We start from the raw sequence: 24,075 nt of genomic DNA on the forward strand, positions 1-24,075 counted from the left end.
CACATCACCCCACCCAGGGCTGATACATTTTCTTAAACGAATCCTACAATTACTTTGTGAAAGGCGTGCTATGTTGCACTTAATTTCGTGCATTTAAAGCTGTACTTGGTTACTTGTACCAGATTTTCTATCCCTACTGCTAGATCTGGGGAGCCCTCTATCTCTCCCTCTGGCAGGGCTGGAATTAAGGCCTCTGGCTCATAGCAGACACTCCACTGTTAATTAGTATTGCAGTAACAGTGATAATGCATCTGGGGCCAGAGTAGTGGGTGAAGGGTGTCCCGAGTCTAGTCCAAGGGTCCAACCACCTGTTACAGCTAAAGGCAAGGGGCCTGCCTCTGCGACCAAACACCTTGCGGGCGGGGCCGGCCGAGGCCGTGGCGGGGAGGGGGCGGGGCCACGACGGGGTGGGACGGGGCCGAAGCCGACTCCGCTCGGAAACTTTCGCAGTGGGCGGGTCGGACCCGCCCCCCGGCTCCCTCCGACCGCGCGGCGCCAGGGGGCGGTCGGCGGCAGCCCCGGCGAGGCGCGCCGTGACTGGCGGAGGCGTGCGGTGATTGGCAGGCGTGCCGGCCGCATAGAGGACAGAGCAGGAGCCGCGTCTTCCGAGCCGCGCCGGGAGTGGAGCGCGGCCCGCGGCCCCGCCCTCGGCCCCGCCCTCGGCCCCGCCCCTCCCGCGGAGGGCGGCGCTCGCCGGCTCTCGCCGCCGCCGGAGTCGCTCCCTCCGGCCCGGCTGCTTCGCTCCGGCCCCTGGGCGTCCGCCTCCTCGCGAGCAACTTTTCGGTGGGCCCGGAGGCCCGAGGGCGTCGCGGCGCCGCGTGCAGCCCACTCGCGGCCGGGTGAGTACTTCGGGGCGGGGGGCGGCCCCGCGGGGGCCTGGAAAGAGAGCCAGGAGACGCCGCCCGCCTGGGGCCTCAGTTTCTCCGTCTGGGCGACTGCTCCCAGCGCCCCCCACAAGTTCCCCAGAAGGTAGAGGGCCGGGGTCCCGCCCGCTTCACGGCGACCGCTCCACGGCGACCACTCCCCGGGCTTGGGTTGGGTCTTCCTCGAGGGGTGCGCGCCCCCTCGGCCGCAGCCCGGCGCCCCGGGAATCGCGGGGCCCCGCGGGTGGCCGAAGGCACCCCTGCCCGCGCCCCGCAGCGCCGGTCCCGACGTGCCCCGTCATGGCCCTTCCCCCGCGGCCGGCGGCCGGGCTCGGCGGGTCCCAGGGCGGCCCTCGCTGCCCGCGGGGACGCGGGTGGGGCTGCGGGGGCGCGGGGGGTCCAGCCCGCACTGGGGAGCGGGCCCGCCGGAGGGGGCAGCCCCTGGGTCAGGCCGAACCCCCCCCCCCCCCACAGCCCACTTGGAATCTGTGTCGCGCTTCCTCTTCCCCTGGGGCTCCTCCTCAGTAAGCGGGGGAGGGGAGTGGCAGCCCTGGGTCCTGGCTGGTGCGAACCCCGCGGGGGGCCCCACCTCGGCAACATTACTTTCTGTTTTGACAGATGGCAGCTTTCTGCGGAATCTCGCCCTGCCCTTTTGGATGTGATGGAGCCGTGCCCTCCCACCCCATTTTTTTGTAGTTGATGTTAAGAAATTCCAAGGAGCTAACATTTGTACAATATTTACACTACCCTCCCCCTTAGTCCTACGGGACTAGGAATGATGGCCCCATTGGACACATGGCGGAGCTGGGGCTCACTGGGGATTGGTGACCTGCCCAGGGCAGGACCACGAAGCGCGCAGGGGAAGACTTCCGCCCCAGGCTGCGCTGAAAGCAATCCCAGTTCTGCCTCTCCTCACCTTGGACAGTGACCCCTGGCATTTGGCCTGTTTATAAAGGGCTTTCCCTTCCGCTGGGATCTAGCCCTGCTTGCAGAGTGCCCTGGGTACCCTCTGTGCTGGACGCCCGTTCTCACTGCAGCCCTAGTGAGGGAGCCCCGAGGCCACACTTACCACCATCCAGGCCCGGCCCCCATGTCTCCAAGAGGCTGTGATTCTCGCGGGAGCCCCAAAGTGTCTGACCAGGAGTTTAGAGGAAGTCTCCCCTGTATAACCTCTCCTTTGCTGTGACCCCCCCAGCCCCCAAGCACATGGAGCTTCGAGCACAGGCAAGGTTGCTGGGAGACCACACCGCACCTTTCCCAGGATGAAGTGTGTGGAGGGCTCCCGGTTAATACCTCACCAGCCCCTCCCAAGCCAGGGCTGGACAGGCCTTGGGGGCTGGTCACAGAGGGGCCCCCAGCTCAAGAGGTGCCTGAGCACTGGGACAGAGACCAAACGCTGGCGCACGATGGTGGTGCTAAGAAGAATCGCAACAGGGAAGGAGCCTTACGCTCCTTTATACGGCTCCTGCCCTCTCGCACATCCCCACCCCAGAAAGTGGCACCACTGCTGTGGCCCCCGGCCACAGACCAGGCCACTCTCTGCGCCCCCGCCCCTCCCATTGTGTTGGTGACACTCCCGCCTCTCCTGGGTCCAGAACCACTCTCAGATAACCTGCTCTGGACCAGGCCTTCTTACCTTGCCCTGGAGAGTTGCCCAGCCCCTTCCCTGGTCTCCCCATCCTGTCCCCACACAGCCCTGGTGGTTCTGTAACTGTCACTTTCCTGCTCGTCACTGTCTTGTACTCCTTCTGGCCCTGGACGCAGCTCTGGCTCCAAAGCCTGGCGCTCATTCAGGCCCTGGGAACCTGCCCTAGCCGCCCACACAGCTTCTTCTCATTCCTGCACCCCATCCCCAAGCAGTCACTTCCCAGCCGCCTGCACCTTCCTGGCGACATTGCTGGTCACTCTCACCCCACCCCATCCCCACCGCCTTTCCTCCTGGGCAGTCCCCTGTTGGAATGCCCACGCGCCTTCCTTCCACCCTCACCTGGCTCACACCTGCCTGCTTTGAAGGCTGAGTCGATCCCTCCCCTGCCTTCCAAAGCAGAGTGAGACCCCCACCTTGGGTGCTCGTAGCCCCCAATGCTGCTCTGTCTTTGTGGTTGTTGAGGTGACCTCCTTCCCACTGGGCGTGAGCTGCTGGAAGGCCAGCCCTACGGGGGTCCTCTCTGGGGCGGGGAGGCCAGCTAGTGCCTGGCAGGGGATCCGCCCACCGTCCGTGTCTGCTGTCCCCCTGGGGCCTGGTGTGCAGTGGGGGCTCGGCCACCGGGGAGACATTCATAACTGTCCTTGATCAAGGACTAGGGTATTCCCAGCTTGACTCCCACTTTGTTCCTGTGCGTTTGGCACGTTGAGTGGAGCCGGAATGTTCCTTGGTTTGGCCCTTAATACTCTGGGGCAAAAATAGGTATCTGGGAGCCTCCAAGGGCTTTGTGCCCTTGTCTTGAGGAGTAGCCCAGTGCCAGGGGCTGGGCTCCCAGACCTTGGGAACCCCTGGGTCCTTTTGCTTGGGGCTCAGTCGCAGGTGGGCTTTAAAATCTATTTTGTCTTAATTTCAAGAACCTTATTATTATAGGAAATTAGAGAAATACATTGAGAAAAAAGTCTAAAATAAAACCAGTCATAATCCTTCCCCCCCAGACAGAGTCAGTGTTGACAGTTCGGGGGCCATTTTCTTCCACGTCTTTCTGCAGGTAGGTTTTGATGGCATTCTAAAGAGACAGGCTGATTCTCATGCTGTTTTAAATCCTGCTTAACAGTGTTATACCAACACTTTTCTTGCCTTTAAACATTTATTTGTACACAGGGTCGTGGGTAACGTCTGTATAGGACAGCACCGCGCTGACGGGTTGTAATTTTCAAAACTGGTCTCTCTGGATGGTTCCTGATGTCTGCCTGTGTGTGAAACCTGTGGGCATCCCTGCTTACTCTCCTGGGCTGGGGCTCTAGTGTGGAGGCTTGAGCAACTTGAAGGCTTCCCGTGGGGGCTTGTTCCAGAGGTGGGGCCTTCCCCCCGGGAGAGCAGAGGGGGGGCCTGCCTGCACAAGGACTAGAGTGTTTGGGGCAGAAGACCACACGTGGTCATCCTGCTCTGTGCCTCAATAGATGCATGGTCCGTGCAGTTCCCTCTGGGGGTGGGAGCTCCTCAGCCCAGCTCCTCAGTGCTGGAATTCGTGTTTTGATGGGATAAAAATATGCCTCGGTGCTCACGTGGAAAGAATGCCAGCCACTCTGCTTTTTTGGAGCTGACACAATGACAGGTTCCAAGCTCCCGCTCTGGCCATCAGGTGGCAGTTGGGCTTGACTGGTCCCACCAGCAGGCAGGTTGGAGGAGTCTTGGGGCCGGGGCCCAGCTGGAGGATGATGTGCCCGTTTTGCAGTCAGGACGCTGGTGTCTGGGGGGAGGGAATTGCTTAGAATCACAGGGCAAAAGGTCCTGAAAGCTTGCCCGGCCAGCGCACCTTCCCTGAGGCCAGGCTGCCTCAGTGTCCCTTGCGCCCTAGGCCCCTAACATGTGTCAGGCAAGGCAGCAGCTAGTCTGAGTGGATGAGGTCCAGCTCCTGCCTTCCGGGCTCCTGGCATCACGGGAAAGAAAACTTGTCAAAGAAAGAAGGACCAGGGGCACCTGGGGGGCTCGGTCGGTTGATCATCTGACTTCAGCTTGGGTCATGATCTCGTGGTTCGTGGGTTCGGGCCCTGCGTCGGGCTCTGTGCCGACAGCTTGGAGCCTGGAGCCTGCTTCGGATTCTGTGTTTCCCTCAGAGTCTCTCTGCCCCTCCCCCGCTCACACTCTGTGTGTGTCTCTGTCTCTCTCTCTCGCTCTCAAAAATAAATAAACATTAAAAAATTTTTTAAAAAAAGGAAAGACCAGACACTTGTGGGGGGTCCTTCCACCAGGAGATGGTCTGTGATCCTTCCTGTGACCCAGCCATGGCAATGAATTGTCTCCTGTGCTTTAAAATAACAAGACTTCTGATCCCAAAAGGGCTTGACCAACTCTCAGAGACCCTGAAAATTAATTTTCTTTTATTCATTCATTCTTACTAACCGTTTTACTTGAAACAGTCATTTTGACTGCTGTATGAGATGCATAATACTTAGCCCGCAGGCCAGCCAGAACCTGTGTTTCCCTGGAACCCCTTTCATAATGTGTTTTCAACTGAATATGCCTTTGTTCAGCACCTGAGAGAACTAGCTTGTTTATTTGTTGTTTTTTAATGCTTTATAGTTTGCAGATTACTTTCTCCTCCTTCACACCCTTAGTCCCCATAGCACCTCTACGTGGAAAGTGTTATTCTTATTCTACAGATGAGGAAAAACTGAGAACAGTGAGGTTAAGTAGCTACAGGTAAAGGGAAGAACTGGGATTCACTCCTCATGTTGCTTGGTAGTCAAGTCGTGTCCTATTGGCTGGGGACAGAGCTGTCCCTCCAGACCTGGGGCGTCCTGGTAGGAGGGGGAGTGTTACCCGAGACAGGACTCAGCAGAGGCATCGGGGAAACTCCCAGAACGGAGGCACGCTGGGGCCTTGGCTTGGATGTCCAGTGCTGGGGGAAGGGGCTCTGCCAGAGCACAGGCACGGGGTCGGGGGGAGGCGGAGGACGGCTTTGGGAGCAGGGGAGAGGGAAGAGAAGGCGTGGCAGGGGTCGGATTTTGAAAAGAGGCCGCATTTTCAGAGACGGGCTTTGTGGATTTGAATTCTGACTCCCACACGGTGAGCTGTGTGGCCTCTAGCAAGGTATCTCGTTTCTCGATTCGCGTTTCCTCACCTGCGAAATGGGGTGAGGGTTGAAGGATGAGCCACTTCTCCATCTGTCACACCTGGGTAGCAGCGGTGCCCGCTTCACAGGGCTGTGCGAGGAACCCCGAGAAAATGCACGGGAAGCGTTGAGAACAGGGTGTGTTCCAGACACATGTGCGTTCCTGTTAACGACCCGGGTGCCCCGGCACGAGGTGGCCGTCTTAAGATGAGCTGCACTCTGCCATTCCAAGAAGGTGGCACTTGATTCTGGGGGCAGCCGGCCAGGCGAGGTGGCTCGGTAGGACGTGGCCCGGTGTGGCCTAAAGAACAGACTTGTTTGCTGTCTCGGCAGGACTCTGTTCTGTGTCCCAAGTCACCCGCCGGTCTCCTCGCCCGCCACTGGCTACGTGCTCCCTCGGGTCCGTGCGCGCTGAACAGCGAGTTTCCCGGAACTTGCCTCTTTGGTTTCCCTGAAACCCGGGAGTTTGGAAGCCACACCAAGCGCATCGATGTCCAGGCAGAGTCACGTGGCTTGGCCAGGCTTTTGTTTTGCCCCCGGGGGATGTTTTTAAATAAGGACTCTATCCCTCTGAGGCAGGAATGTCCAGATTGAAATCGGTGGGGTTGTTTGGCGGACACAGATCCCATCTCCCGGACCCATTTGTGGCTGGGGACAGGGCAAGCAGGGCAGCGTAGACCCTGGGAACAGGCCACCTCCACCCTTCTTGGGCCAACGGTCTCCAGAAACATCCGGTGAGCATCTACCCTGCAGGTGCTTGGAGCTGGGTATTTGGGGACACCTGGCCCCCTTGTGCAGCCTGTAGTCTCTAGCCTCATCTCGTCCTCACGGCACCCCCTCACGTGGGGCGATTGTCCCATTCATAGTGGAGGAAACTGAGGTGCGGGGAGGGGTGTGGCCCGCTCAGGACCGCAGAGCCGGGGGGGCGGGGCCGGCGTTCCATTAGCAGAAGGGGGTGGATGTGGCCTTGAGTCCCGGGGAGGGTCATGACATCTTTTTGGAGTCTGAGGAGAAGCCTCACTGGGTCCCCCTGCTCAGCGCACACATAGACCCCGTCAGGGGCCTGTGTCCCCCTCAAGTCTATCCAGGGCACCGTGTCGGGGACCCTGGGGCACCTCCCAGAGCTTCCGGCTCCCTGCCCCGTGACTTCCCGTTGCCCTCGGTTGTGGCTGTGCCGGTTTCTGCCTTGCTGCTCAACAGCACGTGAGGTCCCTTTCCTGGACTGATGGAGCCCCGCCCCCTGCCACGAGGTGGCTGTAGGTCTGTGCTCTCCCGTCTGGGCCGGTTCGCCCCCTGTCCCTAGGTGCTCCCCTCTGCTTTGTAGGGTGTGTTCGTGTCTGGTGGCACCCAGGCTCCGCTCGGGCTCCGCGGTTGTCCTGTGGTTCGGGCCAGCACGGATGGCTCTGCGGTTGGGCAGGTCTGACTGAGTCCCAGCTCCAAGGGCCGTTTCCCTCCCCTACAGAACGTGAGGCGGCCCCTACCCCACTTCCCTTTTCTGTCCCTTCTCTGCCCAACACTCGAGGCCCGAGCAGGCTGGGCCTGGCCCGCCTGGCGTGTCTTACCCTCCGCTTTTCTCCTCCGCAGGATGGACCCCGGCGCCCCCTCTGCGAGCCCCTCTGGCTCACAGCCTCCACCACCGCTGCAGCCCCAGGCCCGTTCGCGGCTCAATGCCACTGCCTCGGTGGAGCAGGACGAGAGCGGGGTGCCCCGAGCCCCTGGACCCCAAGCGGGACGCGGACCGGATGTAGGAGACACAGCTGCCCCAGCCGTGGCCCGGACCCCGAGCCCTCGGAGCCAAGAACGAGCGGACAGAACAGGTAAGGGGCGGGGCCTGGAAGGCAGCAGCCCTCCGCACACGTGGCTCAGGCGCCCTGCGCGGTTCTCCCTGTGGAGCAGGGCCCTCGGGCTCCCACCCGCACGGCGGGCTTTGCTCTTGGTGCGCAGACGTCACGCTTCCCACCTGATGGCTCACCCTCGGGGCTGGCGCCGGTCCCTCAGCAGGTCCTGTGGGTGAGAGGTCCTGCTCTCGTCCCGCACGGCGCTCAGGGAAGCCCATGTGGTCCCCCCTGCCCCCCGGCCCAGTCCCCAGTGAGGGTGTGCCCAGGCTGGACAGCTAAGGGCCGCCCCCCTCCCCACTCTTGGGCCCCCCTGAGGTTTTCATTCCCCGAGGCCTTCCCGGAGGCACCTCCCCGGGGCAGAGGTGAGCCGGTGTGCGGGCCTCGGTGAGACCGGATGGTTGGCTGTGGTGCTGGCTGTCTCGCTGACCTTGGGGGAGGGGCACTAGCCCTTGGGCCGTCCTCTATCCAGCTCCCGCTCCCCGAGTACGGCACTGAGTGGCCATGGGTGGCACACATGGGTCAGGTCTGCCCCTGACTCCCATGAGCTCACAGTCTGGTGGAGAGCAGAGGGAAGCATGAGGCCTGGGGAGCACCGAGGTGGCCCTGGGCCCAGGGCCGCGGCGGTGGGAAGAGAAGGTGCCCGAACAAGAGGTAGGTGGGAGGAGAGGGCATGGCGGCCGAGAGAGTCTGGACCTCCGGTGACGGTGGTAAGGTTGGGAAGGGAGGGATGCGGGGATAACGCTCATCTGGCCTGTGATGGAGATACACTGGGAGGGAGCTGGGGGGCAGGACTGGTCACTGGGCCAGAGCACAAGCCTCGTCTGAGACGTTTCTTCACGCTCTGGAGGCTGCTGTGGGTAGGGACGGCTGTGTGCCACCATGAGCTTCGTGGACACTCAGAGGCAGGAATCCCAAGCCTCTGGCTCCGATGTTTGTGGCGAGTGTAGCTGCTGTCAGCTCCATTCTTTCTGGTACTTTACCCCGTACTTTGCAGCGCGTGTCTCACTCCCAAAGGAACCAACCCCTCCACCTAGACCGTGCGCTTGAGCACAGGTGGGGTCATGGTCATGCTGTCCTGCTCAGAGCGCCAGGTCCCGTTCCTTGTCTTCCTGGGGTACCGGCCCCTCCTCCCTGCACACCCAGACTGTTCTCTGTCCCCCAGGCCGGCCTCCAGGCCTCCCCATCTCCCTGTGCATGTGGGAAGCTCCGCCCAAAATGTGCCCTCACTGTCTCCACCTGCTGGAGTCCTACCCGGCTCTTAGGGCGCGGCTGCCTCCTATACTTTCTGACCTTGACCCACAGCAGGCAGTACACGAGCCACCCTTACCTGACCTGCGTGCCTGCACACACACACACACACACACACGCACACACACACACCCCCGATGGCAACAGAAATTTCCAAAACACCACTTTTCTCGCTGCGCGTGCTGCAGTCAGATCGTGTCCTTTCTCTTCCTTTGATGTAAAAGCAAACGCCGCTCGTGGGCAGTTAAATGGATTTTGGGATTTAGTGTGTCGAGACAGGCCTGCATTTTATAAAACGCTTTCTGCAGTTTGGCTCCGCTGCCGGTTCTCTGTGCACATTTCCAGGCCGGGACTCCCCGGGGCACGTGTCTGCACACGAACCGTCACTTGTTGTCGGGGCCCTGAGGCGCCCCGGGCAGGGTCGGGACCTGACTCTCACGGTGGCGCACCCCCCAGCCACGTGCCCTTGACGGAGTCGGGAGGCCACGGCGAGCCTGTTCCTGCGTCTGAGGAGTGGGCGCAACCTCGCCAGCACGTGGAGTCCTGCCGGGACCTTGTACGCCGGGCAGACCGCCGTCAGGCCCCAGCGCGTGCAGAAGCGTGCTGGCGGGTTGGTGAAGGGCCGAGTCCGGGCCCGTGGTCCCCCCGGGCACCCCGTGCCGGTGCACAGCGACCGTCTGTACCTTGAGCTGCAGCACAGTCACCAGACAGCCCGGTGCCCCGGCTCCCTCACCCAGATCCTGTGCAGACCTCCTCCTGGGGGGCATCTGCTATTTTATGATCCCCCATTGAACCCCTCTTTGGACTGGTCTTCACGTTGGCTCGGGCCGTGTGTGTGCACCAGACTTTTTCTCTCCCCCAAGGGAAGCTTGTTGTGCCACTAACTGGGTGTGTGCGTGTGCGTGTGTGTGTGTGTGTGGTAGGGGGTGGGGGCTCTCTTTACCTTCTCTGTCACCGCTGGTGGGTGGGATGCTACGACCTCGCTCCTTATTCCCAGGCTGCTGAGGTGAGGCTTCGTCCCCCAGGTGGTCTGTACGAGCTAAGGAAGTCCAGCTGTCGCGGCCCCCTGGCCACACCTCACCTCCCCTTTCTCATCTCACCCAGGCTTTGTCATTTTTCTCTTCCTCTGGACAGCTCGCCGCTTAAGTAGGCCACCCCAGCTCAGCCATGCCGCCCGTGCGGAACCCCCAAACCCGCCGTGAGCACCTGCTGTGTCTATCTGTGTGTGCCACGTGGCCAGCCCTGTCCGCAGGGCTTTCCGTGGGGCACGTCTGACCCCTCACAGCAGCCTTTGAGGGAAGTTCTGTTATCACCCCACCTAGAGGAGAGGAAACTGAGGCACAGACTTGCCCAGGTGACCCACTGCTGTGTGACGGGTGCACAGGTGACCCGAGTCTCCTGGGTTAACACCAGCCCCGCCCAGCAGAGTTCAAGCTCTGGTTGAAGCAGGCTTGAGGCTCCCTGTACAGTTCATGCTGGGCCAGTGCCTGCTTTATTCCAGAAACTCACCCGGTCCTTGGGCACTTCTGATCTTTGCATCTCCTTGAAAGATCACCCGGTTCTCCGCTTTGTCTCCGAGGCCTCTGGGCAGGCAAGGGGGCTTGACCCTGAGATCTCAGCCACAGATGCCTCACGGCTGCAGGGCACGGAAACCAGCTCTAGAAACACACTTGGTTTTAATCTGAGTGTGCAAAACAGCCCCAGGAGGGCGGGGTCGAGACTGCAAATTTCAGGTAGGAGCCAGGAGATGGCTGTGGCCTCTGGTTGCTGTCCACCCCCAAGGGGGGGAGGGAAGCGGGTCCTGGGCAGTCTCGCGGCCTTGGGGTCCCAGCCCCCACGTGCTGCTCTGAGGCGGATGCAGCGGGCCCTGCCCTGCTGGCCCTGCGCAGCCCAGACGGCGCCTGCCCCTGGAAGGGCTTTGTGGGCACGTTTCGGTGGATTCCCTGACCTGTGCGTCTGCAAACGTGTGATGCGCGTTAGTTAGGCAACACCGAGAGTAAGAGTGAAAGTGACATGTCCCGTGCTGGGTACGCGTGAGGTTTTCTGCCTTATTAGCTCACTCGCTTCTCCAACATTTTCGCGAGAAAACCTAGGGGAAGAGCGGCAGTAGATACCCCGAGGCCCCCAGCTGGTGAGGGGGAGGTTCAAACATACTCTGTGACTCTGCCTACCCGGGGGTGGCAGGCGGGGCCCTGCCGCGTGCCCCGTGCCTTCAGGCCGTCTCTTCAGGGTGCCCAGGGCAGGAGCAAAGCAGAGACCTCTGGGCTGAGGCCTGGGTGGTCTCTGGTGAGGACAGAGGGGTCCGCCCCCCAGGAGCCCTTGGGCCACGGTGAGACAGAAGCAAACAGTAACGGCCCTGGCGGGCAGACACCATGCTGGGCAGAGCTGACGTCATGGGGGCCCAAGGAGCACGAGACACCCTTTCTGCTGACCTCGGTTTGCGGCAGGTCTCCATTGGGACCGCCAGCCCTGTACAGCCTCCCAGCTGCGGGGCCACGGACGGGGGTGCTGGAGCCCTTGGGCACCCCAGTGTTGACGGAGGACCTGCCCAGTGTGGGCAAGACAGGAGGGGCTCTGCCCTCCAGGGGGGGTCCTGGGTGGGTAAATGAAGAAGGGTCAGCACAGTACGGGGCGTGCTGGATGCTAGGCCCGGGGCAGGGATCAGAGTGCAGGGGCAGGGGGTCAGCCAGGTGAGCCCTTGGGGGTCGTGATAAGGAGAAGGGTGTTTTAGAGGGCATTGGAGGGTTTAAGACCTGCACGAAGCCAGGCTGGCCCCCAGGTCTCTGGCTGGGTGGTGGGGTCCAGAGCTGATGGTCTGGTCTGAACCGATACCGATGTGGGACCATGAGCAGAAGCAGAGTGTCGAGGCCCTGCCATCCCAGGGACAAGTCACAGCAGTGGACCACATGGGTTCTGAGGCTCTGCTCTAGGAGCCAGCTACTGATAACTGAGGAAGTTTTCTGCACACACCGTCTCGTTCTGATCCTGATTCACGCCCCGGTCTCTCTGGACGCCCCACCTGTGCTGTGACCCCCTCACTGTAGGATGTCCTGTCCCAGGACGGCAGGGGCAGTGAGTCTGTCTTGGGCGCGGTGGTTTCCTGAGACCTTTGGAAACTTGGCAGTGTGCCCTTAATCGGTCACCTTTAACCACCCACTTATGTCCCAATCCTCAGGTGTCACCTCCTCCAGGAAGCAACCTCCCACTGCGCCCCCCCCCCCCCCCCCGCCACCATCAGGCGACACCTCCACAGCCTTGACCTTCCGGCCTGGACCCCTGCCTCAGCTCAGCCAGCCCCAGGCAGAGATGGGGTGGCAAGGATTTTTCACCGTTTGTTTATAAGAATCAGAGTCAGCATCACAAAGGCTGATGAGACACCCTCTTAGTGCAAGACAACCCCCACTCCCTGGGTATGGGACACCCCCTTGGCGTAGGGCAACCCAGCCACCCCAGGTGTGGGAGCTGCGTGACCTTGGACAAGTCTCCCTCTTGCTTCCAGGGGACCCAGCCATCCTGAGTATGGGCACCTGTTGGGGCGGGGCGGCCACAGCAATGATGCGGACACACGAGGACACACGGTGTCCTTGACTGCAGGGCCCCCGTGAAAGGCGTCCTGAGAGGACCAGGGCATCCAGGAGGCCTAGACTCGTCGCGGCGGGACTGGGGAGGTGGGATGGCAGCAGCCGCCCAAGACAAGAGCTTTGGTCATTATCATTCCTGCAGGCGTCAGGTGGCTCCTCTCCTAAGAGCTCTGGGTGTGCATTCCGCAATTCAAAATTACTTCCACCACAGACCTTGCTAGCAGCCTTCGTGAGCGAGGCTGCCGGCCGTGGGAGCGCTTCGTGCACAGGCCTCCCAGCTCGCAGCCGGGGTCCTGACGCTGTCCAGAGTGGACGCCAGACTTGCTCACCACCCTCTTTCCTTTCTGCAGAGCACCTGCTCCAGCCGTGGGGGTGCGGGGTGAGCTCAGTGCCGTCACTGTGCCAAGCACGGGCTGTGTCCCTGTGCTGGCATGTGCGGGGACAGGAAGGCCGCAGACCCTTCTCGCGATCCTTCCCTCGGCAGCCCCCACCCCCTCGTCCCTCCATCCTGCGCCGTGTATCCAGTCGCGCTGTCCCACGCTGGCCGGAATCTGGGGATGGGTCAGACCCACTGGACGGATCGTCCCCACGAAGGCTGGTGGGAGCTTGGAGACACCGTGTGGACACTGCATCCCGGGTTGCGGAGGGAAAATAGCAGTGGGCCCTGCTGGGAAGAGGGGACGGCATCCTGGGGAATCTGCTCACCTCACCAGCTCCGGAGAAGATGAAGGGTCACGTACCAGGTCAGCAGGGCACGGGGTCTGTGGGCACAAACAACAAAAAGACGGGGGTCGGTGTATACGTGGGTCTCCGTGGGCTCCGGCAGAGGTGTGCGGACCTGCCCAAGGCCACGCAGCTCTTGCTGCTTCGTGATAGGAAGCTCTTCAATAGTGAGTTCGAGCCAGGACCCCTTCGGTCGTAAGTGACACAGAAACACAGCGTAAATGGACGTAAGCGAGAAATCAGGAGTTGAGAGGAATTTCTCAGTCCCGTGGATCTGCAGAGTGTAGGCTGTGCTGGCTCTACACGTGGCTGGATGCAGGGGCTCAGAGGACGTGATCAGGAGCCCCAGCTCCACCCTCCCTCCCTCTGGTGGGCTGTCCTCACCGGGCGGCCTTCCGGGGCTCCCGGGGGGCATCCATCAGCCGAGTCCTAGCGGAAGGAAGCCTGCTCCCCGGTAGTTCAGCACAGACCCCGCTGGCCTGGCTTGGGTCTGTGTCCATCTCTGAACCAGGCACTGTGGTCAGGGAGACAGAGGCTTCTGATGGGCCAGGAGGGCGTGCTATACCCACCCTGCATTGAGGGACAATGCCACCGGGCCTCGAGGACCGAGATGGGGAAGGGTGGGTACCCAAGAGGGGCATCAAAGTGCTACTATCAGAGAAAGACAGGAACGCGGGCCGGACATGCACAGAATAGTGTGTTTCGTGGTCTGTGGTCCATGCTGACTCAGCCAGATTCTGGGGGCGTCCTTTACGGGGCTGAACAGTAAGCCTGTGACCTGTGGGAAGGCTCCTACTTACACGGAAAAAGCCAGAGCCCTCTGCTGGGTCTGCAGCGTGGGCCCAACACGAGTGGTAGAGAAGTATTTATGTCAGTGCCAAATGGGAGCTGGAATAATAAAGGTGTGGCATGTATTTCAACGAGATTTCTCGAAATGTCAGGCTGTGAGTAACTTCTGTGAAAAATTAATCATGGACAGAATCTTTGTAGCCAACAGATGTATGCTTGAGTCTTCTATATCCTGATTAAGACACAAAAAGAACGTGGGCTTGTGAATTTGGTTAAGAAAAGTTTCGAACTTGTGGGAGGCGCCCCATGGGCGCTATGGTGGGAAGTGCACCGAGGAGCAAAGGCCCTGGGGTCAGCTGAGAGGTGGGGAGCATGGACGGAAAAGAAACCTACGTTTTGGGAATGCTGGCTCTGGCCCAGCCACTTCATACGAAGTATCTCGTTCTTTATGACCGTCCTGTTGGATGGATATTAACGATTAGGTTGAAAATAACTGGCTAGGTCACACAGCACTTTGACGTTGAAGGCACAGTCACACGCAGGTTAGATTTCTCTCCACGCCACACTCCTTCCCTGGGAGCCTGCAGGCTTTGTGTTCTCCTGTTCTAGGCCAGAGAGCGCATCCAGGGGCTGGAGGGGCTGGGACAACAGCCAGAAGGGAGAAGTGACCTTGCTGGCTGGCTCGGGAGGCGCCAGGGTCCTGGCCGCGAGGGCAGGCAGGGTGGGCGTGCTGAGGCCATTGCTGGCAGGGTCCCCGGGGACCTCAGGGAGGAAGTCCAGTCCGAACTCCTCAGGGAGGGTATTTTCCAACCGCCCACCAGGAGGGCGATGGTGTGTGTCCCTTAGCGTGAGGTCTTGAGAAGAAGCTTCCCCTCTTGGAGCTGTGTCCTCAGTCCCCTGTGCCTCTCTGCCTTTGAACCTGCGGGCCGTGTTGGCTCAGACCCCCGTCGCATCCCCCCGGAGTCCTGTGGCCCGTGGACTCGGGTGCCCGGCGTGCAGCAGCCTGTGGCCTTGGCCGACACAGGCAGAGCCGGGAAAGGCCTGGATGAACCAATCAGGAAGGCTGGTCATCGGATGTTGTTACTGGGGACCGTTTTTGTTTCCCTTCATTCTGCCTCCCGTTTCCAGAAACATCTAGAGAGTGAGGAGGCTGTCGTGTCTAATAAGCACCTGCTGTGAAGTCAGCAGTGCTGCGGCCGCATCCCGCGAGCTACTGCGAGGTGTCTTATACCTGCCAAGGTGGGATGCGGGGTGAACGGAGGCGGGAAAGGAGCCGGACGTGGGCCGCCAAATATCGGTTGCGGAAATCAAAGACAGGCACTGGTAAAAAAGGATTTGTTTTTAAACTTCTTATTGTCATGCTGTCTACTGCTGGTAAGGTTGCGGTGACATTGGTGTAGTTCCGTGACGCTGTGTAACTTGGGGTAACTTTTTGGAGACTAGGCTGCAGCATGAGCCGTAGCTGTTTGGGCCTTGGGCCTAGGATTCAACTGAAAGGCCTGTGCCAGGAGAGTAACCCCCAAAGGAAACACATACACGGGGTGGTTTGTGGCACCGTTTCATAAAATTAGGGAGTATTGGGAATAACGTAAGGGCCCAGTGGAGTGGAGGGGCCCGGCACCCTGGGCATGTTCCTCCGACCGGATCTCTGAACTGTGGCAATGCTGGATTTCACCACAGGGTAACGTGGGAGATCGGTTACGATTCACTGTTGTCAACGTGTATGTGTCAAAATGTGCGTGCACAGATTGTGACCCCCAAAAGTCGTGTGTATGTAGACGACAGTCTTGGAAAACATGGATTTGGAGTGTTTATTGGGGCACAGGTGTTTATCTGGGTCAGGGGCTTTCCCGCTGGAGCCCTGGGATCTTTCTGGAGCCCCAGTTCAAGCAGGCCTGCCCTCAGGCGTGGCGGTGGGACTGGGGTCGGGGCCCCCGTGTCCTTCCCGCCGCTCTGAGCCGCTGCTGAAGACCCCCGTCCGTGGCAGGTTTGCTGTCCGTGCTCTGGGGCTGTCTGCATCCTGGATGGCAGCTTTCTGGAGTGTTCTCTCCACGTCTGACCTGGATTTCCACAGAGCTACCCCGGGTCTGAGCACATTCTCGCAGTCCCCTCCACTCCCAACGAGCGACAAGGACCGGCCTCGTGACGTTCTGTCTGCTTCTCTTCTGTGCTAAAGGGCCCGTGAAGGGCGATGTGGAAATGCCCTTTGAGGAAGTCCTGGACAAGGCCAAGGCGGGGGACCCCAAGGCACAGACAGAGGTGAGGACGGCGTGTGGGTGGGAGGCTCAGGCCTCGGCCCCACCACGTGGTGGCCCTGCGAGGGGCGGGTGCCCCGTGAACAGGGAGCAGGGGAGCCGGCTGACTACGCGCTGTGTGCAAGGCCCCCTCTCTTCCATGGTCTCCGCGTCGTTCTGCCTCCCGCCACTCCTCTGGGGACCCTGTGTTCTCTCCCGTGTCCGGCTCACGCCTCATCTTGGGCCCCTCCTCCTCTGGGACACCTTTCCCACCTCCTGCCTGCCCTCAGCACCTCCACCCTCCTCTCACGTCCTCTGTGGAGGGGGCACCATACCCTCCCCGGGGGCTGCCGAGAGGGTCTCACAGGCCCAACCTGGTGCAGGTCTGAAGCTCCCAGAAGGTGGGGTGGGGAGGCGGGCTGGCCTGGGTGAGGGGGGTCGGGGAGGCGGGCTGGCCTGGGTGACGGGGTCGGGGAGGCGGGCTGGCCTGGGTGACGGGGTCGGGGAGGCAGGCTGGCCTGGGTGACGGGGTCAGGGAGGCGGGCTGGCCTGGGACACTGGGGCAGGACAGGGTCTGGAAGCCGGAGCTTGCGCGGCCATGGGGAGCAGGTCGGGGCCAGCACACAGAGCCGGAGCCCGGGCGCATGCGTGTGGGGACTGCCGTGGAGCGTGGCCTGACCGGGTTCTCGCCCGCAGGTGGGGAAACACTACCTGCAGCTCGCCAGCGACGCGGACGAGGAGCTGAACAACTGCACTGCCGTGAGCTGGCTCATCCTGGCCGCGAAGCAGGGCCGGCGTGAGGCGGTGAAGCTTCTCCGCCGGTGCCTGGCGGACAGGAAAGGTGGGCCCGCAGGAGGCTGCGGTGGCTGCCGGGGACACACTGCTTCTTGCTATATCAGCACGTAACGGCAGGGGGAATATACGAAGCTGGTGGCACTCTTTTTGTTTTATGGGGTTTTTTTTAACGTTCATTTATTTTTGAGACAGAGAGAGTCAGAGCATGAGTGGGGGAGGAACAGAGAGAGAAGGAGACACAGAATCGGAAGCAGGCTCCAGGCTCCGAGCTGTCCGCACAGAGCCTGACGGGGGCTCGAACTCACGGACCGCGAGATCAAGACCTGAGCCGAAGTCGGAAGCTCAGCCGACTGAGCCACCTGGGCGCCCCTATGGGTTTTTTTTTAATGTGTGTTTTTGAGTGAGAGAGGGAGACAGTAAGAGTGGGAGGGGCAGAGAGAGAGGAGACACAGAATCCGAAGCTGGCTCCAGGCTCTGAGCTGTCAGCACCACCCAGGCGCCCCTGAAGCTGGTGACGCTCTCGAGAAATAAGTGTAAACTCTGTTTCGCCAGTGCTTTTGTCATTTGGACGTTGTTTCCAGAGCATAACACGGGATGTTTAGCCAACAAAGCCACTCATCCTATCTTTAGTGTGTGTAGGTGTCTGTGAGTAGATCCCTTCTGAGTTCGAACCCAGATTGAGGAGTGGATCATAGAGCCATTGGAGAGTCAGCTTCCCTGTGATGCAGCAGGACAATGTGACAGTGGCCGGAGGTCAGGATGGAACTCCCTGGACTGACTTTGCATCCGGTCTGGGCCGAACGGCTGGGAGACTGTGGGCCAGTGAAGATCTGCTCAGATGCATTCATGCCTGGAAGGGAACGGATGTGGAGGGCGGTGGGGGGGGGACAGCGAGGCAGAGCCCGGCCACGTGTGGTCGCATATTCCATTATCCTGCCCAAGGGAAATGGCTTGTCCCTGGTGCCGTGGAGCAGTGTGCTTCTGGGGGCTTCCCATCTCAGAGACAAAGGAACGGGTATGTCATAACGGGTTTTTTTTAAACAAAGTTTCTCCAGATTGTAGAAGTGTTTGATGCTTATCATATAAAACGTGGAATACATAGAAAACAGAAAGATACAAATTACTCATAACTTGGAAACCCAGAAAGAAAACGCTCTGTAGTCTGGTGTATTTTCTTCTGGTTTTGTATTGTACCGTTTTTAGAATTACATTTTTTATATAGAATCTGCCTTCTTTGGAAATGGGGCTAGTGCCTCTGAAAACCTGGAATGGTGGCGCTCTGTTAGCCGGGATTTCTCGCCAGCCCACCTTCCCGTTCTGGAGCAGGAGGGAGGGCTGGGCCCACGGCCCACGTGGCCCGGAAGAGGGGCTCGAGTCAGGACCCTGGGACCCAGGGCGGGTGCTAGACGGGGCCGGGAGCGGCCTCACGGGCTCCGCACCCCCACTTTCTCACGTTGGGTGCTTCCTGATCTTGAGAGAAACGTGTGCTCAGGTGGAAAATTTGGAAGATGTGTAAAGGGAGAAAAAATCCCGTCTCTCTCTGCGGCGAGTCTCTGTCTCCCTCGGAAAGGCAGCTGTGCGGGGACACAGCTTTTCCAGCCGTCTTAGGAGGGGCAGTGCCCGGGAAGTGCCATGGACACGGGGGAGTCCCGCTCTTGCACCCAGGCCGGTGACCCTGGTTACGTGTCTCTGACGCCCATGGTTACCTGCCACTCTGTTTGTCTCTGACTCCCTGGCCGCCTGCCCCCCGGGGTCGCCTTCTGCAGGGCCAGGCCGTGCTCTGAGCTGGAAAGTCCGGCACTTGGCCAGATGGCATTTTTGGTCAAATGTCTGTTTCTGCCCTGGTGACCGCAGGTGCCTGCAAAACCTGTCGCCCGAGTCCCCTCCCAAGCCCCCGCAGCAGAGCTGGTCTGGGCCCAGGGCATCGCTAAGGACACCCAGGCGGGCGGGATGAGGCCTTTAATGCATCTTGTCTCCTAGGCATCACTTTCGAGAACGAGCAGGAGGTGAGGCAGCTCTCCTCCGAGACTGACCTGGAGCGGGCCGTGCGCAAGGCGGCCCTGGTCATGTACTGGAAGCTCAACCCCAAGAAGAAGAAGCAGGTGGCTGTGTCAGAGCTGCTGGAGAACGTCGGGCAGGTCAACGAGCACGGTACGCGAGCCTCGTGGGGACCAGCCCTTCCCGTGGGCACCTCACGGGCTTCTCTGGAATTCTGGGGGCTTCCCTATGGGGACTCTGGGAGCCTGACAGGGGGCTCCCAGGGACCTTGTCTCGGAGACCTCATGGGTCTCCTCTAAGTAAGGCTCAGGGAGGGTCCCTCCTGGGGTGCCATCCTGTTCTTGGGGTCCCCTTCCTAAGCCGTGTCCTGAGCTCTGGAACAGTCGATGGGCTGGATGCCCACAGGCAGAGCTGTAGATCATGTCATCCTTAGGGTGTCCTGCTCCTCCTGAGGGGACAGAAGCTGGGGGAGAGTAGCAGATGCCGGCAGGGACTCGCGGTTCCGGGGGTGTGGGGCCGGCTGTGGCTCTGATGGCCTCCCTGAGGCAGGCCTCGTCTCCGGCCCCCAGTTTCCTGACCCGGCAGCCAGCCAGAAGGACAGATCGGGCAGAAGAACGGGCATCCCTGGCTGGGTGCGGCCCCTTTGTTTCCCAGGACCCGACCTGGCTTTTTCTTCTCCATCAGCTCGAGGAGCACCTGCCTCCCTCTGTTCAGAAAGTTGATTCCTGCCCTTGGGTACACAAGACAGGGCCTGGGGCCACCTGCCAGCAGCAGAGAAGGCTGCCCGGTGGACACCTTTGCCCCTTCTCCTGGGGTCTCTGGGCAGGACCCCTGTCTGACTAGACCTCTGGCGACCAGCCCGCTCTCTTGGCTCTCAGCTCTCTCGGTGCTGGGGCCGAGCCGAGGCGTCCGTGAGGCCTGGGGCTTGGGCGGCAGCACCCGGACAGACATGCTTGCTGTGACGGACTCGGGGCCGCCCCCTGGAGCCCCAGGGGCCCTGCAGTGCCATAGGTCAGCCCCCACCCGCTGCCCCTCCCCCCCCCCGCCCCAAGGCAGTCCCAGCGTGTCTGGGCCCCTGTGGCCCCCGGTCACTCTCGGTCACAGTGCTTCTCACCTCGTGTTGTCACTGCCTGACCTGACCCTGCGAAGGCACGCCTTGGCGCCTGGCAGGCAGACTGGAATGCTTGCCAGATTGGGGGCGCGGCAGGTGGTGGATGTTGACAAAGGGGCAGAATTCTTCAGTCCCGGCTCAGCGCTCAGCCATTGAGCAGACTCTTGTGGGGCCCCTTCCAGCACCAGGGCTGGGGAGACCGGGAGAGGCGTGACCCGTGGCCCCAGGCGCTCCGTCTGTTCGGAGAATCAGGGGAAAATCATGCCAAGGGACGGTGCCAGCAAAGGTTATGCCGACCAGAAACTGCGATGTGTCCTCTGCCCTGGCTGCATCCGCAGAGGAGGTGGCTGTGCTCCCTGGTGCCAAGTCAGCCTCGTGGGCGGAGGCTCAGAGGTGGCCCTCACTGTGCCCACCAAGGGCTGCAAGGAGGCCCCAGGCCCTGCAGCCCCCAGAGCTCAGGGGCCGGTTTCCGGAGGGCCGCAGGGCATGTGGCAACGGTTAGTCCTGTTCTCTGATTCTCTGTCTGCTCTGTCACTTACAGACGGAGGGGCACAGCCAGGCCCAGTCCCCAAGTCCCTACAGAAGCAGAGGCGGGTGCTGGAGCGCTTGGTTAGCAGCGAATGTGAGTATGGCCTCCAGTCCTGCACCTGTGACAGCTTTGGCCCAGCCGTTAGGCCCCCCAGCCGGGCACCACCTCCACTCCTTGGGCACCACAGCACATGCCCCAAGGCCTTGGAGGCGGGACGGACTTCTCATCCCAGCCCATCTGGGGCTGTCGGTGTTCTGGGCAGCGGGATCTGGACTCTGCCCAGCAGGAGCACATGGCTTGGAGCGAAGAGGGACAGGACACAGAGAGGGCAGTGTGACAGTCCCTGCAGGGCAGAGGGATGGGGGGAAGGTGAGTGCATCTGGGGTTCCTGAGTACGTCTGCAAGGATGAGGAGGCAGTTAGCCCCTGAAGGGTAAAGGGGAGGGAACCGCACACAATGGCCTGGCGGGGCAGTTGTGGGGGGGGGGGCTCCCAGCAGGGGATGTGGGGGGCCCCCCCCCCAGCACGGGCTGCGGGAAGGTCGGGAATCGGGAATTTGGGGCATCCAGTTAGGAGAGGTCCTCAGATGCTCTGTGTGCAGCTGCCCGGCCGGGTGGTGGTGGTCAGAGTTCCCCGGGGCCCGAGTTCCAGGGGAGACAGACACGAGGGGCCCAGGGGCTGCTCACCACTGACAGGAGGCCTGGGTCCTCCCCCAACTTGGCCACACACTCTCCTCCTGACCTCAGGCAGGCCTGGCTTTCCTCCCTGGGGCTCAGTTTCCCCTTTCTGCACAGTGGTGGTCAGATTAGAGGGCCGAGGGCCCCACCAGCCCTGAGAGCTTCTGTACGGGGGCGGGGGGCGGGGCGCGCTTCCCCCTTCTCACCGTCTGTCTCTGACGTGTCATTGGAACTCTGGGGGCATAGCGCATCCTGGGCCTGGCTTCCCCAAGGCCCCGGGCATGTAGGACCCTGAAGCGGAGAGGAAAGTGTATGGCTGATAGGAACCAGAAGGATGGGAGGTTTTAAGGGGGTTTTTCGCACAGAGATGCTGGGAGCCCGTCTGGGGTGAGGTGCGCCTCTGGGCAGAGGTTCGTGAGGGTCGGTTCCTCCCGAAATAGGACTGCGGTGTGGCAATCTCTGAAGGTCCCTGCTCAGCTCTGCCTTCTCCACCCTGGGGATTTTATGATTAACGGCTCAGAGCTTTCCTGCGGACCTTGTAACTGCCAGAAGGTCCCGGGGTCCCGGGGGAGACCACGTGCTCTGGGCTGGGAGGGATGGGTCTGAGGCCCACCCGCGCTGAGAGCTGGGCAGAGACGTGGCCTCTCCAGGCGGGTGTGGACAGTGCCGTCCACGGGTCCCAGCCCTGCCATCAGGCGGCCAGGCCGGCCTCCCCTCTGGCTTGGGCTGCCGGCCCCCCCTCCCCACTGGGACATTCCCAGCAGCTTATGAACATGTGCCTATTCCTCCCACCTCAGAAAATGAAGATGAGACCCTCTCTGGACCCCTCGTGCCCATAGCAGCCACCTGCCCTGTTTCTCTGCTCCCCTTTCTGAGGAAGGTGGAAAGGTGCACATGGGTCCGTTTCTTGGCTCTTCTCCCCACTTCTCCCAGGGCCTTCCGCGCGTCATCCCACCAGAATGGCTCTGTCCAAGTCCTTGGTGACTCATCCTTACACCCCACTGTGTCCACACGCCACGCCTTGGTGGCCAGTTTCGTGGCATCAGAGGCCACCCGTGACCCCAGTCACACAGCCTGGGCCAGGCCACTGGGCCCCATTTTCTCCCCTGCTTGTTCCATGTCGGCTCCAGCCTTACCTGTCCCTGTGTGGGCCCCGCCAAGGCTGCCCCGTCTTGACCCTGACCGCTACCCCGGCTCGTGTTAAGGAACAGCCCCTTGTCTGCGCCCCACCCTCTCCGTGGTGCTCACTGCGTTCCGGACACTGTTTCCTTTGCTCTTGCTGCTGTCTGTCGCTCTTTTCTGCGATGGGCTTCTGTCCCCAGTGTCCAGAACGCAGTCCCCGCGTGGGAGGCCTCACGGCCTGGCGAACGGCAGCCCTGGGGCTGGCGGCCCATTCACGATCGTGATCTCTGTGCCGAGTCACTCACTGCACCTCCCCGGGCTCCCCTGTCTCCCTCTGCCTGGAGGACGGTCCCGGGGAGCAGCCGGTCGCGTCTGGCAGCCATCTGTCTTTAGCACGACCCCACCAGACTTGTGCACACGCTGGGTCCGTGCGCACATACCAGGCCTTCCCAGTGCTTAGCACGGTGCCTGGCACGTAGTAGGTCCTCAGTGGACGCACACTGAGTGGAGGGGGGGGCAGGTGGCTGGGCCGTGGGCTGCAGGTGGCCATCACCAGAGCTGGGAGCAGCCAGGGCTGAAGGAGAGGAGGTGGCTGCAGGGCTGGTGGGGGCAGACCCTAGTCTTGAGAGCTGGGCAGCAGGAGGTTCAAAGGAGGGACTGCTGTCCCCAAGGCGAGGAGGCAGGGTGCCCGCTCTCCACCCGGTTGGCCCGTCTGTGCCCGCCTGTCTGTCCAGGACAGAGAGGTTTGTGCCTGGCGTGCTCGGCCTCCCTCCGCCGGGGCCCAGCCACCGTCCCCTGCCTTGCCCATCCGTGCGGGGTGACCGTGTGCTCGCGGTGTGGGCGGACCCTGTGCCGTTCTCTCTTGTGCCCCAGCCAAGAGCTACATAGCGCTGGATGACTTCGTGGAGATCACCAAGAAGTATGCCAAGGGCATCATCCCCGCCAACCTGTTCCTGCAGGACGATGATGACGATGAGCTGGTGGGCAAGAGCCCCGAGGACCTGCCCCTGCGTCTGAAGGTGAGTGGGGCCAGGGGCCCAGCCAAAGGGCGCTCACCGTGCAGCCTGGTGCCATGCAGGAAGGAACGGGCAGGAGGCCGCTGCGACACGGGAGCCTCCGGGACTGCCGCTTGTCTGGGGAGGCGTGTCCGCAGGGATGGTCCCCATAACTGCATGAGGGTGTGTTCTCGAGAGAGGGGCCTTTCACATGCACTCAGGCTCCAAACCCAAGACGCAGGTGGGGCGGTCATGCGCGGGTGTGACGGACGAGCACGGGTACCCCCCCGGGCCGTTCTCCGCGGAACACCACAGGCAGCAGAGTGGCAGGCTCTGGAGTCCGACTCTCACCGAGACCTTGTCATTTTGAAAAATGATCCGTTTACGGCACGGAATGGAGGTCGGTTTTGCAAAGATGCCTTTCCCCAGACGCAGAGTGCTGGTACTGAGAGACCGTGAGGGTCCTGCCGGTCCCTGTTTACCCAGATCCGCGGGGGCTCGGGGGAAAGCCAAGTGCAGTGTGCATAGTAGCAGAGAGGCCACTGTGGGCTGGCTGGACGGAAGGGAGACACTCTGGCCCCCACTGTCGGCCCGCGAGCAGCCAGGCCCGTGAGGAGCAAGCACGGGGCCTACAAATACGTGCAGAAGGCGGTGATGGCGGGCCATGCCCCTCTGTGACAGCTTTCACTTCCCTGGTCACGCCATTGAGACCACGGTGCAGGCGGTTCCCCAGGTCAGCTCTCTGGCTTGCAGAGTCTACCGTGATTCCGCAAGCCTGGCTGCCTGACCCAGCACGAGCGGCTCTGAGCAGAC

At 61.4% G+C, this 24,075-nt stretch overlaps 1 protein-coding gene across 1 annotated transcript in view; it reads left to right on the forward strand.

Moving 5' to 3' along the window:
• The first annotated feature begins 695 nt into the window (after positions 1-695).
• WFS1 (wolframin ER transmembrane glycoprotein) overlaps positions 696-24,075 on the forward strand; it is a 29,140-nt gene continuing 5,760 nt past the window's right edge. The window contains exons 1-7 of the mRNA XM_042936939.1: positions 696-839; positions 7,208-7,440; positions 15,979-16,061; positions 16,733-16,877; positions 18,812-18,982; positions 20,482-20,562; positions 23,141-23,286. Coding sequence (XP_042792873.1) covers positions 7,209-7,440; positions 15,979-16,061; positions 16,733-16,877; positions 18,812-18,982; positions 20,482-20,562; positions 23,141-23,286 — 858 coding nt within the window. The 5' untranslated portion in view covers positions 696-839; position 7,208. The remainder of the gene's footprint in view (positions 840-7,207; positions 7,441-15,978; positions 16,062-16,732; positions 16,878-18,811; positions 18,983-20,481; positions 20,563-23,140; positions 23,287-24,075) is intronic.

Source organism: Panthera leo, chromosome B1 (assembly GCF_018350215.1).
Source record: "Panthera leo isolate Ple1 chromosome B1, P.leo_Ple1_pat1.1, whole genome shotgun sequence".
NCBI lineage: Eukaryota > Metazoa > Chordata > Mammalia > Carnivora > Felidae > Panthera > Panthera leo.